At 39.2% G+C, this 18,687-nt stretch overlaps 1 protein-coding gene across 2 annotated transcripts in view; it reads left to right on the forward strand.

Moving 5' to 3' along the window:
* Positions 1–18,687, forward strand: part of LOC126178807 (neurofibromin) — a 474,179-nt gene that overhangs the window by 236,296 nt on the left and 219,196 nt on the right. For both annotated transcript variants that reach the window (XM_049924560.1, XM_049924561.1), the window contains one exon: positions 12,892–13,131. In XM_049924560.1, coding sequence (XP_049780517.1) covers positions 12,892–13,131 — 240 coding nt within the window. The remainder of the gene's footprint in view (positions 1–12,891; positions 13,132–18,687) is intronic.

The following is an 18,687-nucleotide window of genomic DNA, read 5'->3' on the forward strand; positions in this document are numbered from 1 at the left end:
AGGAAAATATTGCAAATGGTAATTTGAAAAGCGTTACTTTCGAAGTAAATTTCTCTTTACGCAAGATGAACTGTGTGCGAGAATGTACAATGAATTTCTTAAATCACAAAGTGTTCGACTCTCATTTAAAAATCAACTCTTTGATGACGAGCCAGTTAGAAGAATTTCAAGCCCAGAAGATCAGATATTTGTCGTAGTTAAAAATTTTAGTGGCACATTTGTGTGATGTATCTTAAAGTGTAATGCGCACAATAAAGATCAACATTATATATATGTGAAAGCTTAGCTTCTCTTGCACCTTATTAATCTTCGAGACCAATGTTATATGTGAAAGCTTTGCTGTTCTTGTAGCAATACTATGTATATTAATTTAAACAATAAACTTTTCCTGTTTGTGTGTTTGTGCTACTTAACAGTGATGTTGCTATTGGCTGACTCCATCATGTGTCCATTGCTCTGAATATACGCTGTCATCGGCTGGCAAATTCACGTGACATGAGCTATTACTGGCTTACAAAAGCACATCGCAAAATCAGTTCCGATGCTTCGTAAAGTAACGTGGTGTTTAGTGGAATTCAAATTTAAATAATATGAAAATTGCAGCATACATGTTACTGCACATCAAAGATATTTCCAAAATGTGTTTTTCCCCTGAGGTTAGTTTTCTAAAGTGCTCATAAATTCTACACTGGTGTATAAAACCATAACCATTCAAAGGATTGATAGGTTTTACAGTTCCGACAGAAAGTATACTGACACTTAACATGGAAAAAGTGTATTTTTAACCAGGAAATCCAGGAAAAATCTTGGATTTTTTTATCTTTCCGCGTATACACACTGATGATATTTAAAATTTTTTGAGAATAGTAGGCATATTCTCATTCAGAATAGTCATTTTCTAATTTCTTGTACAATTACGCGAGGAATAGTTTATTTTTGAGAATTTTCAGTAAGAATTTTCAGAGAATTTTAGTAAGTTACAAGAATGAGTGTTTTGGAAATGTAACTTGTTTCACAGCAAGTCAGCATTTATGGTTCACAGTTACTGCTGACGAATACATCACTTATGAATTTCATTCTATTTCAGTGCAAATGAGGATGTGTTATGGGAAATTTTCAGAAGTTTCCATTATCCTGTGGATAATCTAATTTGTTGTAAATTGGTGTGATTTACTTAGTGTAGCAGATATTTTAACTTATATATTGTGTTACACCTAGCTTCCCGAGTATATAGTATCTACATTTATTGTAAATTAGTTCCACTTTCAAGTTTTCCAACAACAATAACTGACTGCAAAAAGTTTTAGGAAACTAGTAAATTGTACCTCAGGTTTTTCTGTTGCCTTAATAGAGCTGTTACACATTGCACCAGCCAAAATGCAGCCCCACTGTAAATGCTACTCTCAAACATGGGATGAGTTGGTTGATGTTCATAAGCAGCTGGAAGTCACCCTGATTACTGTCAAATGATTGGCATCTTCTGTGAATCGGCTTGTTGAGAGAGCTCCCAAGAGTCGTGTGCCTACAGTACTCATACCAGAGGTACCTCAAGTGCTATCCTCTTCTGTAGACATGATTGCAAGTGGTATGTCAGTGGTAAATCTGGATATCCTGTACATGGTGGACAGAGAACAGGGAGGACTCAGCATGTTGTACCGATCCCCCTAACCAAAAAAATTGAGGTGCTGTCTTTCACTGAAACTGAAACAGAGCCACCAGGACTCACTTCACAAGTTTAGTCAGTTTCAAAAACATGCAAAAGCAAGAGAGTAGGGGTGTATTAATCATCAGCAGTTTAAACATACTGCAAATGATGATATCCCTTAGGGAAATGGCATCAAGAGACACAGAAAAGGACACCAGGTGGACTCGTTCAGATGTTGAAGAGGTCATTCAGTAAGGGAACAGGGTGTAATCAGTTGCAGATTGTGGCACACATTGGAACAAATGATGCTTGTCATTTGGGCTCTGGGGTCATACATGAATTATTCCAGTGACTGGCAGAGAAAATTGAGAAGACCAGGCTTGCTCATGTAGTTTCATCAAAGCTGACATCATGCAGCATTGTTCCTAGAACTGATTGTAGTCCTTTGGTTCTGAGTTGAGTGGGAAGACTGAACCAGAGTCTTGAAAAGTTTTGTGGTAAGCTAGGCAGAGACTTCCACGTCATAGGGCTGAGAACTGTAGGGTCCCCCTAAATGGGTCAGGTGTGCACTAAACTTTAGAGACTGCTACTCGGGCAGCTGACTGTGTGTGGGGTGCACACAAGGTTTTTTAAATTAGGCAACTCTCAAATCCAGAAAATGACTGTGGTAGGAAACCCAGAAGTATCAGTGTAGGATTGAAATAAATGCTTCCCACAGGTGAGAGTATTAAAATCCTAATAATTAAATGCCAAAACATTCACAACACAGTGCCAGAGTTTGAAGCACTCCTGAAAGGCAGTGAAGCTCACATAATACTTGGTACAGAAAGCTGGTTTAAACCTGGAACTGATAGCAGTGAGATTTTTGGGGAAAATTTAAGTGTATATTGAAAGGATAGGCAAATGGGGAATGGAGGTGGTGTATTTAATTGCAGCAGACAAGAAACTGGGTGAGACTCAGTATCAGGGGTGGGCATAAAATGGTAACTGGATTCTTTTATCACCCACTAAACTCATCTCCTGATGTGACCGAAAACTTTAGAGAAAACCTCATTTCACTTGTTCCCCATTCATACTGTAATTGCCAGTGGACATTTAATCATCCAACAGTTAATTGGGAAAATTACTGTTTTGTTAGTGGTGGTTGTGGTCAGACATCCTGTGGAACATTACTGAATGCCTTCTCTGCAAACTGCATAGAACAGACTGTTAGGAACCCCACTCACGATGGAAACATATTGGATCTAATGGCAACAGATAGACCTGATCTGTTTGACGATGACCACTTCAAAACTGGTATCAGTAATCACGATGCAGTTGTGGCAACAATGATTACCAAAGTAAAAAGGACAACTAAAACAAGCAGAAGGATAGATGTATTCAGTTGTTTCATATCTCAGTGAGGAACTTGAAACTTTCAGCATAGAGCAGGAGCATGTAGAGGAATTATGGCTCAAGTTTAAAAGAATAACTGACCAACCACTGGATAGATATACACTAACTAGAACAGTTCATAATGGAAGGGAACCTCCACATGCGGCGGGGCAGGGTCAGTCGTCTGCATTTTTGTTAACACTATCATTCAGTCCACCTACCTCGATAGGATTCTTGCAGATGTCGCTTCACTCTGTGGTAGCAGATATGTGCTAGGCAGTGTAAAGCAGCGTTGATTAAACCACCACGTAATACCTACCACAAAGAGGCCGCGTAACTCTGGTTGAAAGTCAGTTCCTGAAAGTTCATGATTAAAAAATCGAGCGTTCGGGATCTTCAGTCTACTTGCAGAAGAGTGATTAAAATTAGATTAACTCTGCTTTTTATTCATATTGAAACACATGAAATGGCTATCAAGTCCATACTCAATATGGTAAAACATTATCATTCAAAGTTCAGTGTCTATAAAACAAATATTCACTCGAAAAGCAGCCAGAATTATATTAAGTCTGACTCGACTAATTTTCATGTTCTACCAGTCATAGACCCACAACTATTCACGAGTTAAACATTCAGCCGTTTTAGTGGTCTTCTTCGTAACATGTGCTTGCCAAAGTATTCTGCACAGAGCACAAAACATGCCACGCGGAGTTGTTACTACGACCAGAAAGTTCACATGCTCATATTTCTCAAATTATTTAATTTAGAAACACCAAACTTTCATTAAAATGTTTGTAACTCCAGTTGCTTCAGTCACGATATGTTTGAACTGAAATTAGCTCACTAATTCCTCATCTTACACAGTATTTTTAAAGAGTGATCTAACATCATGTTATCCATAGACTGGCTAGCAAGCGACTCTTCTTGAGGTACTCTCCTATATTCCCTCTCCTCTTTTCACGCAGGAACAGCTTTATTCTGATTGGCTGTTGATCTAAACGACCAATCAGAATGTTCCTTTCAGATCATTTGGTGGCAAATCTTGCCTTATCCAATCACTAATTTGATAGTAATTAATGTCAGCAAAACTTCAAATTCTTACATTTTGTTTAATCAAAATAAACAAAGTGCGAAATATTCTTCAAATTGATAAATAAACTTATTCTGCCTCTTACTTCCATACTGGCTGCTTTTATACAAAAGCAAGCACATACCGACATATGTCACCTGAATCGTGGTTGCAACATAACTTTCCCATGGTTCGCTTGTACAGGGTTTTACGTAAAATGTAATATTAAATAATCAGATAATAATTTTGACCAATTTTTGTATTACATAATACACAGTGACTTAAGTTTTAGAAAGAAAATTCTAGTTAATTGATTTTTATGCACTGATAACTTTGGTATGGCTTCAAATGATAATGGAAGTCAATCTGATATTGTTCCTAACTTGGTTTTAAAAACCAAGCATAGGTTTTAGGACTTTTAGGTAATTCTCTTTATCTCCAGAACTATAATAAATAAAGATCTGAAATTTTGACAGTGTCATTCCATTAATAACAAAAGGCTGTGTACCAAATTTGAACAAAATCGGATAATGACTAATATGGATTATGTAGATTCATAGAGGGTATGAATCTTCGTATCGTCTGAATGTTACGCTATGCAGTTCTCATGGCAGGCAGCGTCAGCTGTGTTGTGAGCAAAAAAAAAAAAAAAAAAAAAAAAAAAAAAAAAAAAAAAAAAAAAAAAAAAAACCTGCAGCCACCGTACTTGCTACGTTACACATGGCATACAGTCACTGTAAAGAAGCTTCTAAAGAAATAGAGATTAACGCACAATAGGTAGAGAGATGCTGAGTAAAATGCATTTGGCTGTCAAGAGAACAATACGTGACACCTTCAGTGACTACTGTAGCAGAATCTTTTCAAATCATATTCCACAAAGCACAAAGAAATTTTGGTCCTGTAAAAGGCTGTTAATGACACAAAAGTTAGTAACCAGTCCCTAGCAAATAAGACAGGAACTGAAATTGAGGGTAGCAAAGCAAAAACTGAAATGCTTAACTCCATTTTCAAATGTTGCTTTGCAAATGAAGACCTAGGAGAACAGTCCCAATTTAATACTCGTACCACTGAAAATATGAATGAAATAAGTATTAGTGATGTTGAGAAACAACTGAAATCGTTAAAACTGAACAAAACTTCAGGGTCTGATGGAATCCCAGTCAGATTCTATACTGAATTTCAGTGGCTATCCCCTTCTCTAACTATGATCTGTCGTAGATACCTTGAGGAAAAAACCATGCCAAGTTCTTAGAAAAAAGCACAGGTCACACCCGTCTACAAGAAGGGTAGTAGGAGTGATCCACAAAGCTCCCATCTACTTGACATCACTTTGTTGTAGAATCTTAGAACATATTTTGAGCTCAAACATAATGACGTGTCTTGAACAGAATGACCTCAGTGCCAACCAGCATGATTCCAAAAACATTGATCATGTGCAATCCACCTCACACTTTTCTCGCATGACATTCTGAAAACTTTGGATCAAGGCAGTCAGGTAGATGCTGTATTTCTTGAGTTCTGAAAAGCATTTGACTCAGTACCGTACCTACGCTTATTGTCAAAAGTACAATCATACAGTATATGAAGTGAAATTTGTGACTGGACTTTTTGGTAGGGAGGACGCAGCGTGTTATCTTGGATGGGGAGTCATTGTCAAATTTAGAAGTAACTTCATGTGTGTCCCAGGGAACTGACTTGTGACCATTGCTGTTCATGTTGTATATTAATGACCCTGCAGACAATATTTATAGTAACCTCAGACTTCTTACAGATGATGCAGTTATCAGTAATGAAGTATTGCCTGAAAAATCTGCATAAATATTCAGGCAGATCTTGATAAGATTTAGAAGTAGTGCAAAGATTGGCAACTTGCTTTAAATGTTCAGAAATTTAAAATTGTGCACTTCAGAAAAAAAAAGTTTCTTATCACAGTAATATCACTGAGTCACTGTTGGAATCAGCCAACTCACACAAATACCTGGGTGTAACACTTTGTAGGGATATGAAATGAAATGATCATGTAGGTTCAGTTGTGGGTAAAGCAGGTTTACTGGTAGAATATTAGGGAAGTGTAATCTGCTTAAAAAGGAGATTGCCTACAAACCACTCGTGTAGATGGTTCTAGAATATTGCTCAAGTGTTTGGAATGCCTACAAATCACTTGTGTAACTGGTTCTAGAATATTGCTCAAGTATTTGTAACCCATACCAAATAGGACCAACAGGGGAGATTGAACATATGCAGAGAAAGGTGGTACAAATGGTCACAGGTTTGTTTGATCCATGAGAGAGTGTCACAGAGATACTGAAAAATCTGAACTGGAAGATTCTTGAAGGTGGACATAAACTGTTCCGAGAAAGTGTATTAAGAAAGGGTCAGAACTAACTTTAAACAATTAGTCTAGGAAGAAACCACAACCTCCTACTTATCGCTCAAATAGGGATCATGAGGACCAAATAATAATATAATAATTACAACATGCACAGAGGCATTCAGTCATTCTTCCTGCTCTCCATATGTGAATGGAATGGGAAGAAACCATAACTGGTAGAGTGGGACGTACCTTCTGCCATGCACTTCTCAGTGGTTTGTAGAGTATTGTTGTAAATATAGTTATAGAATATCAATACTTGTTTTAATACATTCAAGATGATGCCTAAGTCTCACTCACACTCTGGCATAGCCAGTGCCTGAGTGAGACTTCGGCTCCACCTTGATATAGTTAAAAATAAAGGCATCACATGGTAATCATTCAAGTCTCTGCCCCAAACTGCTTATATTCTGTTAAGGTGGCAGAAGACCTCTACAAACACTTACAGAAACTGATAAATGACAGCAAACCCTACTTCAAGATAATAATGGGAGATTACATTGTGAATAAGGACAAAACATAATGAATGATTATGTTATAACTTCAAGTTGAACAAATATATTTCAAGGACTACGCAATACATGAAAGTCACAGATCAAGTAAACAGAGTAAGACGTGTGTCACTTTAACAGTCAAATCATAACTGAGTCCAAGTCTTGCGGCCACTGGCTGGCTGGCCGCTTAGGTGGCACTGCTGCTGCATGGTTGGCAGACTGCGCCGCATGTAGAGGACGCGCGTAACTGCGCGGCAGCACTTTGAAAGATCGGCGAGTCACAACACTTTTCCCCCCTTTGAAGTTTTTGCACAGGTCTTGGTGGAGGTGCCCTGTAGATTGCTAATGTCCATAGGTGTTGTTTGACTAACCGTAAAGTCTCGAGGAGGAGGCTTCCTGTATGGACGGAAGTGTCCCCGATGATAACGGGTCGAGATGATAGGAGACGTGGGGGTAGAATCTGCTGGGGCCCCGTGCACCAATCTGCCCATTGCGGCAAGTTCGGTTGTTATAACAGGAGACATGGGCGATGTGTCCGCGTCCGTAAGAGAAGGAGGAGAGTAGAGTTGCTCCAACAGATGGTGGTCATCTGGTTTCTGCATGGGCACGTCTCCTGTTGGCGTCAGTTCTTGTGCTGGCATCGATATGATGGTGAGAGGACTGCGTTGTGAGTAATGAGAGATTCCAGGATCCCGAGCATCAGGTAGAGCCAAAGGTGGTGTAGCAGCATCCGGAGCAGGCGTTGCCAGCACACGAGGCCGAAGCTGGTCAGAATGACCCACTGCAACACCCGTGTCCGTCTGGATTTCATACAGACGTCGGCCACGGTGTCGTAAGATGCGGTCAGGACTCCATTTTGGCTGCCTGCCATATCCCCATACCCATACAAGGTCGCCGGCGGTGAACCGGCCAAGCGAAGGCACCTGCGGCTGTGAGGTGGAAGGCCACAGAAGATGAAGTAGCGTGTGGGGCTGTCGGCCATGTAAGAGCTCAGCTGTGGCTGTGGCTGTGGTCACCCATGGGGGTGAAACAGTAAGAAGCCAGAAATTGGAGAAGCGCAACATCAGCAGCAGAAGAATTCAGGAGTTTCTTCATCTGAGCCTTAAATGTGCGGACCAGTCGTTCAGCCTCACCGTTTGACTGTGGATGCAATGGAGGGGCTGTGACATGCATGACGCCGTGACGGGCACAAAAATCCGCAAAATCGGAAGAGGCAAATTTCGGATCATTATCAGTAACAAGAGTAGAGGGAAGGCCTTCCAAAGAGTAAATGCGAGCTAGAGCATTGGTGGTGGCCGTGGTGGTAGGCGACGTGCAACGGACAATGAAAGGAAAGTTAGAGGAGGTGTCAATAACGAGAAGCCAATAGGTACCTAAAAAAGGTCCCGCGAATTCAGCATGAATACGCTCTCAGGGCTTCTCAGGCGAAGGCCACGGTGACAAAGATGACTTCGGGTTGGCGGCCTGTGACACACAAGGGCCGCAGGCAGCGACCATGTGTGTGATTTCAGAGTAGATGCCGGGCCAGTACACATGACGGCGCGCCAGAGATTTTGTGCGAGAGACACGCCAGTGCCCTTGGTGAAGGAGGCACAAGACTGAAGCACGCAAAGATGCAGGTACCACAACATGCGGCGAAGCATTTTCGGTGGAAAGGAGTATAACACCATCACTAGCCGTGAGGTGGTAACGCAAAGCGTAGTAGTTCCACAACGGATCAGAAGTCTTAGCGGATGGACGATCTGGTCAATTCTTCTGAATACAGCATAAAACCCGAGAGAGGGTAGGGTCAAACCCGTAGCAGCCACCAGCTGGTCCCCGGTGATGGAGAACCCATCCAAAATCCGCTGCTCGGCAACATCCAGGTGGAAACACAAAAGTTCGTCCCTATCGAATGCCAGATCAGGACCCATGGGAAGGCGAGATAGTGCATCAGCATTTGCATGTTGAGCTGTCGCCAGAAATGAATCTCAGAATTGAAATGAGACAAGTAAAGAGCCCAACACTGGAGGTGGTGTGCAGCTTTGTCGAGAAGTGATGTTGATGGATGAAAAAAGGAAACAAGTGGTTTGTGATCCGTAACAAGATGAAATTTGGATCCATAGAGAAAAACACCAAACTTATGAAGGGCATAAATAATGGCCAAAGCTTCTTTTTCAATTTGAGAATACTTTTGTTGGGCATTCGTGAGCATTTTGGAGGCATAAGCAATGGGTTGTTCAGAACCGTCAGAAAAACGGTGCACAAGGACTGCACCAACCCCATATTGAGAGGTGTCCGTGGCAAGAACAAGATGTTGGCCAGGTCGATAAGTAGCCAGGCATGGGGCCTGTTTCAGCATAGTCTTCAGTTTCTGGAAAGCCGCATCGCATGACACGGACCAGTGAAAAGGCACGTATTTATGCAACAGGCGATGCAACGGCTGAGCCACCGAAGCAGCAGACAGTAACAACTTGTGATAGTATGCTATTTTCCCCAAGGAGGCCTGCAGTTCCTTAACAGATGTAGGGCGAGGAAGGGCATTGATCTCAGCAACAGTTTGCTGAAGCGGGCGAATACCATCCCGAGAGAGTTGAAACCCCAAGTACGAGATAGATGCCTGAAAAAATTTTGATTTCTGAAGATTACACTTAAGACCGGCAGTCTGTAAGACATGAAAAAGTGTACAGAGGTTCTGAAGATGTTCTTCAGTGGTGGAGCCAGTGACAACAATGTCGTCCATGTAATTTATACACCCAGAGACAGTGAGCAATAATTGTTCCAAGAATTGCTGAAAGAGAGCAGGGGCATTTGCACTGTTAGGCCAAGGCTGTGCTTGGGAGCGTACTGCGGCCATGTCGGCTGGTGGGGACACGCCACATGCTTCGTCAACAGCGGACAGAAGTTGTATTTCCCCTACGTCACCACATGCCTCTATTTGCACTCCAGCAGCGCGAGAAATTTCAAAAGAGTGAGCGATGGATAGGACTTCATCTAGAGTTGGATTTGCCAACTGAAGGGCAAGTTGCCTAACTTCTTTGTTGGGCGTCGACTAGATAATAGCATCCCATACTATAGAGTCGGCGTAGGATTCTTTGTGAACGTCAGTAACAAACTGACACTTTCTACTGAAGCCGTGAAGTTCAGCAGCCCAAGCGCGATAGGATTGATTCAGTTGTTTTTGACAACGATAAAAGACAACACAAGAGGCTACCACATGCGTATGCTTTTGATAATAAACGGACAGAAGTGAGCACATTTAGCAAAGGACAAAGACACAGGATCTTTCAAAGGAGCCAATTGCGACAACAACCGATACATTTGAGGTGAAATCCATGAAAGGAACAGAGACTTGCATGTTTGGTCGTCTGCAACATGAAATCTTAAAAAGTGCTGTCGAAGACATTTCTCGTAATCAGACCAGTCTTCTGCCGTCTCGTCATAAGGAGGAAAAGGAGGTAGAGACAACGATGAGAGACGCCTCGCATTTGATGCTGCGACGATATCTCGAATCGCATTTGTGAGAAGCGTTTGCTGTTCTATAAGACCTTGCAATAGTTGCTCTAAAGTAGCCATGGAAACACGTGGGTCAATGATGAAAAAGAAAAATTGACTACCTTGTCGCCAAAAGTTATAACTTCAAGTTGAGCAAATATATTTCAAGGACGACGCAATACATGAAAGTCGCAGATCAAGGAAACAGAGTAAGACATGTGTCACTTTAACAGTCAAATCATAACGGAGTCCAAGTCTTGCAGCCGCTGGCTGGCTGGCCGCTTAGGTGGCGCTGCTGCTGCATGGCTGGCAGACAGCACCGCATGTAGAGGACGTGCGTAACTGCGCGGCGGCACTTTGAAAGATCGGCGAGTCACAACAGATTATTTAGTCAAAAGTTTCAGTATCACACCAGAAGTGACAGTGGTCATTTGTTAGTGGAATTCCTGAAGAACAGCTTGCTCCACCTTCATACATTCCTCCAACACAAAAGTAAAAGAAGACTGACTTTATTGTATCAAACAAGAAAAAAATGGGCCAATATAACAATGAAAACAATCAGTTTTTGACAGGATAATATAATTGTTTAGCTAAAAAATCTGCTTACCAAGTGGTTGAACAAATGTATGAAAATAGTCTGCCTGTACACACTATAATTAATTAATTATTGTTTGTTCTGTTATTCTCTACTAGAGTGGTCAATGATAATGATAAGTCCTATCTGAAAAACAAATGTGTGAAATAGTATGCACTATAAATAATTAATTATTGTTTGTTTTGTTATTATCTACTATACGCTGCATGAGATACATATTTATATATGTTTTGCCACCGTAGGCCTATGTTATTAATTTACTGTATAATTACAAACTCATGTAATGTAACATGACAATTCCTATATCATTGTATATGATACAATGGATGCTCAATAAATGAATGAATGAATGAATGAATGAATTGTACTCTGGTTGCAGACCATGTACACCCCTTCATTACGATCATGTTTCCTGACGACAGTGACATTTTTCAGCAAGATTATGCACCATGTCACAAGGTCAGGAGTGTGGTGGAGTGGTTCGAGGTTAATTTGTGCTTCTAAAGTGCCAGAGCTCAGTGCCCCTCACCCCAGAATTTATGGGAATTAGGTAATTTGTGCATGCAGATGTGATGCCAACTCTCTCCAGTGACCTACCAAGTCTCGTTGCTTCCATGCAGTGATGCGTTGTTGCTGTTATCCCTGCCAAAGGTGGATATACCAGCTGTTAGGTAGGTGATCATAATGTTCTGGCTGGTCAGTGTATGTGTATAATTAATTGCAACAGGTGTGACTGTTCTGAAGAAAGTAGTTAATATCTACCCCAAATAAGAATGAAAAAAAAAAATTAATTTCAAAGATGGGTCCATAATGAAATTCCTCATTTACATGTGCCATTCAAATATTAATTAACTACTTTTCATCAATGATGCTTTTTAAAGATAAAATTATTGCCAATCATTGATTGATGATTCATCTGCTCATTGTTTGATGATTCATCTGCTCATTGTTCTACCTTTTTTTATCAGTGTGACTGCTACCTGATGATGTAACACAGCTGACATCCGGTATCAGAAGAACATAAGTCTCATACAAGGTTGCAGGAATGCAAAAGCATCAATATATGCTCTTAGAAGCTCATCCTGTATTTTAAAGATTCTTATCCTACCTCTAATAATAAATCTCTGATGTAATGTTTTTGACAGTGAAACAGCACACTTAAAAGATCAATTAGAGACTGCTTAAAACAAAATGACATGCAGCTAAAGTCAAGTGAAGTGTGTAATACAGATTGAGTAGATTGTAACCTTACATTCAGCCTTTGCACTGTACTACTTTTTCCTTACTTCTCCAGAATTTCTTTTTCTATCTTTCCCTATGTCTCCTTGCCTTCTCAAGCTTTCACTCTTCAGTGCCAATCGCTCTGCACACACCTGTACCCTAGCGTTATCTTTCCAAATCTCCTCCTCTGATATTCCTCCCTCTCTCCATCCCTTGCATTTTCTATGTTTCCACCATACACTGCAGCTGAGATCACCACTCACCCCAGTCGAGCTGCAGCATCAAGAGAGTGAGTTGCTATGTGTGTAAAAGCAGTATGTATGTGTGTGTCTGTGTGTGTGTGTGTGTGTGTGTGTGTGTGTGGGTATGCCAGCCATTTTTGTTTGGTTAATGGTAATCTGTTGGTTAGTTTGTGGGGGTTGAAGGGACCAGACTACAGAGGCCATCAGTTCCTTGGTAATCTGTCCTTGTATAAATGTTTGTGTTCCATCCTGGATTTGACATTGACTGAAGTTTCTAATTCATATGGCACTGAAGTGTGTTTCGGCCATGACTGGAAGTGGAAGATGTTGATGATGGGAAATACATTATGTTCAACTGCTCTATGTCTGTTAGTAAAAATGTTATGAGATATTTTAAATGTTACAGGTTGGACCAACAGCTATACAGATTACGTCATCAGAAAAGACAAAGGTCTTGGCACATTCAATATTACTAAATGATGTTTATTATGCATCAGAAATTGAAGAAGTTTGTCTAGTTGATGACAATCAGTTTACTCTGACAATTGCCAATGAATCTGGTCCGTTGTCATTTATACACAATGACTGTGATAGTATAGTGCAAGCAGTCATCCATATTCGTAATCGCTGGGAGTTGTCACAACCAGTAAGTGTTTAAAGTATTTATTCATTTAATTTGTGTAAATTATGAAACAATAAACTTGTAATTTGCTACCTATCAGATTACCTGCAGGTGTTGTTGCATTGGGGAAAAAAATTATTGTTGGTGACTTCTGTTAAAACATATTGTAGAGTATTGCTTTCATATTATGATTCCAAATAAGAGGGAAGAAATATTCAAAATTATAAAAATGTAAATGATGGGAGATATGCCATACAAATACCATGAAAGCTGTATTGCAAATGATAAGTTTATAGAATTTTGGAAACGAGTAAATATACTGATAATATGAGTGACCATTTTCTCATATCATGAAAATAGTGATATTTTTGTACATTACACATTGATTTCCTTAAGTATTTGTAACTTATTTGTGAAGATGGGAAGGAAACTTCTGTATCATGATTAGTTCAATATATTTAAAAAGAAAGATGATGAGACTTACCATTAGTTCAATATATTGATAGAAAAAGGGTGTTTTCTCCAAGACGATTGAAAGTAATAATTTGTTTTATAAAGGTGGTGATGTATATGTTTCTTAGAATTTCTGATAAATTAATTGTGTTACTTTGCAGCTTACATGACATGAGAAACTCACAGACTGTTAATTATATCACCCTTAATCCTAAGGCTGTGATTTATATCAATTTAAACATTTTTTTTATCTAAACATTTATGAAAGTCCATTATAGGGTTTATGGAACCAGTGGAAGGATTTTGAATTGCTGTTGGCATTCCTTGACACCAAGTGCAAAGTATGCAGTGAGAAGTTGCCATATGTTGACATTTATATGTGATCCTAGGTTTCTTATTGTTGAGTATGACATTATTCTCTATTTCCATGTCACACAGTTTATATTTTGGATGAAATTAATGTAGAATGACTTCTCACATAGTAAACAAGTATCACTTTTTGCTGTGTTTAATAGTAGTAGTTAAATGTCTGTGTTGGTTCTTACGTCTAGCCCCTCTTACTAATGAAGTACAGAAAATTCTGAGCTCCAATTTTTTAGTCATAAAGTGAAGTGATTTAGTAACAAGGTTTATGGGCATGAGGATGACTAGAACAACAGATAGATAGAAATGATGACTGGAGATATAATTACAAGAAACAGTATCCAACCAAGGAAAATATATTACTTTTTAATTTTATCCATATTTTGCAGCTGAAATTCATAACCTAACATTAAACCTTTTCGTGACAGGAATATGCATTTCACCTCATTCAGGAGAAGAAATAAAACATGTATTGAAACAAAGTACACCTGACGATGGACCCACAGGGTCCGATGCATCATGTTGTTAATAAAATATGAAAAAGTTGTGACTGAAGGCATTGTTTAAGTCATACCTCCAAAATATATTACTGTAATTAAGATATCTGGTTAGTGTAAGAAGGAGAAATGATGAAGTAGATTTTTCACACCAAGAGGCAGAATGTAGAGAACAAAACACTGTCAGCCACAGTAAGATAACCTGAAATCTGTTAGGTAATAAAAATATGAAGCAGAGATTTCAAGAAGACACTTCTTTTGTAAATAAAACTGCCTTTTCTTGCTGGAACTTAATTTATTTTTCCCAGTTGAATTTTTCTTACTCTATGGCCTCTTCAGTGGGATCTAGAACGATACAATTTTGTTATTTTTAGATTATCAAACAGTCTACGTCACATTTTTTACGTAAATAAATAATTACTTTCAATTTTGTGGCATTTGTGTTTCCTCTCATCTGGTCTGGAGGTTGCACTACCACATCATTTCCAAAACTTAAGCACAATTTTGTATTGTCAAGTTTTTCTTTTACACTGTTCATCATGTTTCTCCTTCTTTTTTGTGGTACAGGTCAGTAATAATTAACAATGGAAGCAAACATCTAGGATCAAAGTATCTTGTACTAGGAGGAGGGAGAGCTTAACCTTTCACAGAGGACTAGTTCTAATCAAGACTTAAAATGCCCTACAAGAAGTATTGAGAAATTCTTCAGCATGTCATCAAATGTCAAAAACCAAATACTGTGCTAAAAAATTCAAAGTTCTGAGAACAAGGCAAGGACAATATGGAGCATTATTATACATGAAATGAGTAAATTTGGTTTTAACCTCCCAGATGACAGTGGCAGTGAGACAGATGATATGAAAATAAAATCATTTGGTAGTGAATTCAATGAATTACTGATAATATTACCTGAAAACTTGGGGATAAAAAATGGCCCATCGAATGCATATCTATTGGGAGTACATGGTCAAGCATTATGTACTCCACTATCAGACATCAGTTTTGACAAATCGTGATAGATCACAAAAATCATCAGATCACTAAAAAAACAATAATTCTTGCCACTGTGATAAAAAGTTATCCAAAGTTCTAAAATCTTATGCTGACTTAATAACGTCATCCTTGAGTTACTTTTGGAATCAGTTGCGAAGTCAAGTTGTACTTCCTGAAAGACTGAAATATACAATACTGAAACACATTCGGGTTGGCTTCAGTAAAGGCATCTTTACTGAGAAAGTAATAAATGATCTCACAAATTATTTCTAGTTTAAGTAAACAAGAAAAACCTACCTGTTGGCATTTTTGTGATCTTGCCAAGGCCTTTCTTCTATGTCTATATCTAGATCGATATTCCACAATCCACTGCATGGCATGTGGCAGAGGGTACCCTGTACCACTACTAGTCATTTCCTTTCCTGTTCCACACTCAGATAGAACAAGGGAAAAATGATGGTCTGTATGTTTACTTGTGAGCCCTATTTTCTTTTATCTTATATTCGTGGTCCTTACATGCAATGTATGTGGAAGGCAGAAGAATCCTTCTGCAGTCAGCTCTAAAAGCTGGTTTTCTAAGTTTTCTCAATATTGTTTCCCAAAAAGAATGTCGGCATCCTTCTGGGGATTCCCATTTGAGTTCTCGAAGCATCTCCACAACACTTTCTTGTTGTTCAAACCTACCAATAACAAATCTAGCTACCTGTATCTGAATCACTTGGATGTCTTCCTTTAATCCAACTTGGTATGGTTCCCAAACACTCAAGCAGTACTCGAGAATAGGTTGCACTAGCATCCTATATGTGGTCTCCATTACAGATGAACTACACTTTCTTAGAATTCTCCTAATAAACCAAAGTCAGCCATTCACTTTTCCTACCACAATCCTCATACGCTCATTCCATTTCATATAGATTTGCAACATTATGCCCAGGTATTTAAACAACATGACTGTGTCAAACAGGATACTATTAATAATGTATCCGAATACTGCAGGTATGTTCTTCCTTTGATTTACATTTTTCTACATTTAGAGCTAGCTGCCATTCACCACACCAACTAGAAATTTTGTCTAAGTCCTCCTATAACCTCCTAAAGTCACTAAACTTCAACATGTTACCATACACCACAGCATCATCAACAAACGACAGATTGCTGGAGAGAGAGAGAGAAAGAGAGAGAGAGAGAGAGAGAGAGAGAGAGAGAGAGAGGGAGAATAATATCGGTCCTATCACACTCCCTGGGGCATTCGAAGTGATACTCTTGTGTCTGATGAACACTCGCTGTCAAGGATTACGCACTGGATTCTCTAACTTAAGAAGTCTTTGAACCTATTACACTTGCTTGTACCATTCTTTAACAGCCTGCAATGGGGGAGCTCGTGAAATACTTTTTAAGACCATGCTGATTCGTGAACATAAGCTTCTTGGTCTCAAAAAAGTTTTATTATATTCTGACTGAGAATATGTTCAAGGATTCTACAGCAAACTTATGTTGGGGAAAGTGGTCTGTAATTTTGTGCATCTATTATTTTGCCCTTCTTATATGCAGGAGTCACCTGTGTTTTTTCCATTCACTTGGAACTTTTTGCTGGGTGAGAGATTGGCGATAAATGCTAACTAGGCGAGGAGCCAGTACTGTAGAATACTCTTCAAAAAACCAAATTAGGATTCCATCTAGACTTTGTGACATTTGTTTTCAACTCCTTCCATTGTTTTTCTTTGTCAGGGATGCTTATTACTGTGTCATCCATATGGGAGTCTGTTTGATGATTAGTTGACAGTATGTTTATACAATTCTCCTGTGTGAACAATTTCTTGAATGTGAAATTTTAAACATCGGCTTTCATTTTTCTATCTTCAGCTACCACACCAGACTGGTCAATAAGTGAGAGGATGGAAGCCTTAGACCCACACAGCGATTTTACATAGGATTGGAATTCTGTCAGGTTCTTTGCCAGATCTTTTGTTAAGGTGTAATGGTGGTAGCAGTTGTATGCTTTGCACGTGTATCTTTTCTCAGATGCATGAATCTCTACTAACCTCTGTTTGCTGTCATTCTACACTCTCTTTTGAAGCGAGAGTGCAATAGCCTCTGTTTCTCAACATGTTCTGAATCTCATTATTAAACAATGGAGGGTCTTTTCCATTCTTAATCCACTTCGTAGGCACATAATTCTCCAGAGCATGATTTACAGTCCCTTAAACTTTGCCCATAATTCCTGTCCATCTTACTGGAACTAAATGATGTCAATTCACTGTCTAAGTGAGATGCCAACAACTGCTTATCTGCTCTTCTAGCACAAACTCTCTCCTAACCTTCTTAACTGATTTATTGATTTTCATAACTACAGTTGCTATAATGCCATCATTACTGCTAATCCCTACTTCTATACTGACATTGCCTATAAGGTCTAGCATGTTTGTAGCTACAGGGTCTAAGATATTTCTGTTGTGTGTGGCTGCCAAATTACCTGCTCAAGACTGTTTTCAGAAAAGTACTTTGTATAACTGCCTGTCTGTACCCCCTGTAATGAATCCACAGACATTCTGCTCTATACTCAGAAGGTTAAAGTTGATTACTCAGAAGGTTAAAGTTTTCTCCAGCTAATAATGCATCTTTGGGTGTTTATGCGCTACTGACAATAGACTTTCTTTGAATGACCAGAATTGTCACAGCAGGATCAGATGGCTGGTAAAAACATCCATCAGTTAACTTGATTTCACTTAGATCTGTTCTAACTTCACTGTCACACTTAACTTTGACCTCAATAGAGACAATATTCTTGTCAACTGCAATGAACACTCTCTCTCCTATGATCTCTAATCTGTCTTTCCAAAATACATTTCCTGACTAAATATCTTAGAGCTTTCCACTTCGGGCTTCAGCCAACTCTCGGTCCCGATTTTAGCGTGAGAACTTTAGTGGCTGGCAGTAAATTTGGGAACTTTTTTACAAATACTGCAACAGTTTACTGATAAAATTTTGACAGTCAATGTGTGAACATGGTCTGACTGTCCTTTGTGTGTATTGATTGGTGATGTGCACACCCACAAGTACTCTGCTACCCAATTAGCTGCTTCAGACCTGAGTAGCTGCCTCCATTTGATTGTGAAGGTCATAAAATTCTGTTAGGGAACTAAAATATACTGCATTGAAGGCCTTCCCCTTGCGTTAGTGGAATCTTATCTGACAATAGATAACGGAGAATCATATTAGCAAAAGATGTGACAGGAATGAAATTAAGTTCAGAGGGGAGCAGCTTTTAAGATGT

This window comes from Schistocerca cancellata, chromosome 1 (genome assembly GCF_023864275.1).
Source record: "Schistocerca cancellata isolate TAMUIC-IGC-003103 chromosome 1, iqSchCanc2.1, whole genome shotgun sequence".
NCBI lineage: Eukaryota > Metazoa > Arthropoda > Insecta > Orthoptera > Acrididae > Schistocerca > Schistocerca cancellata.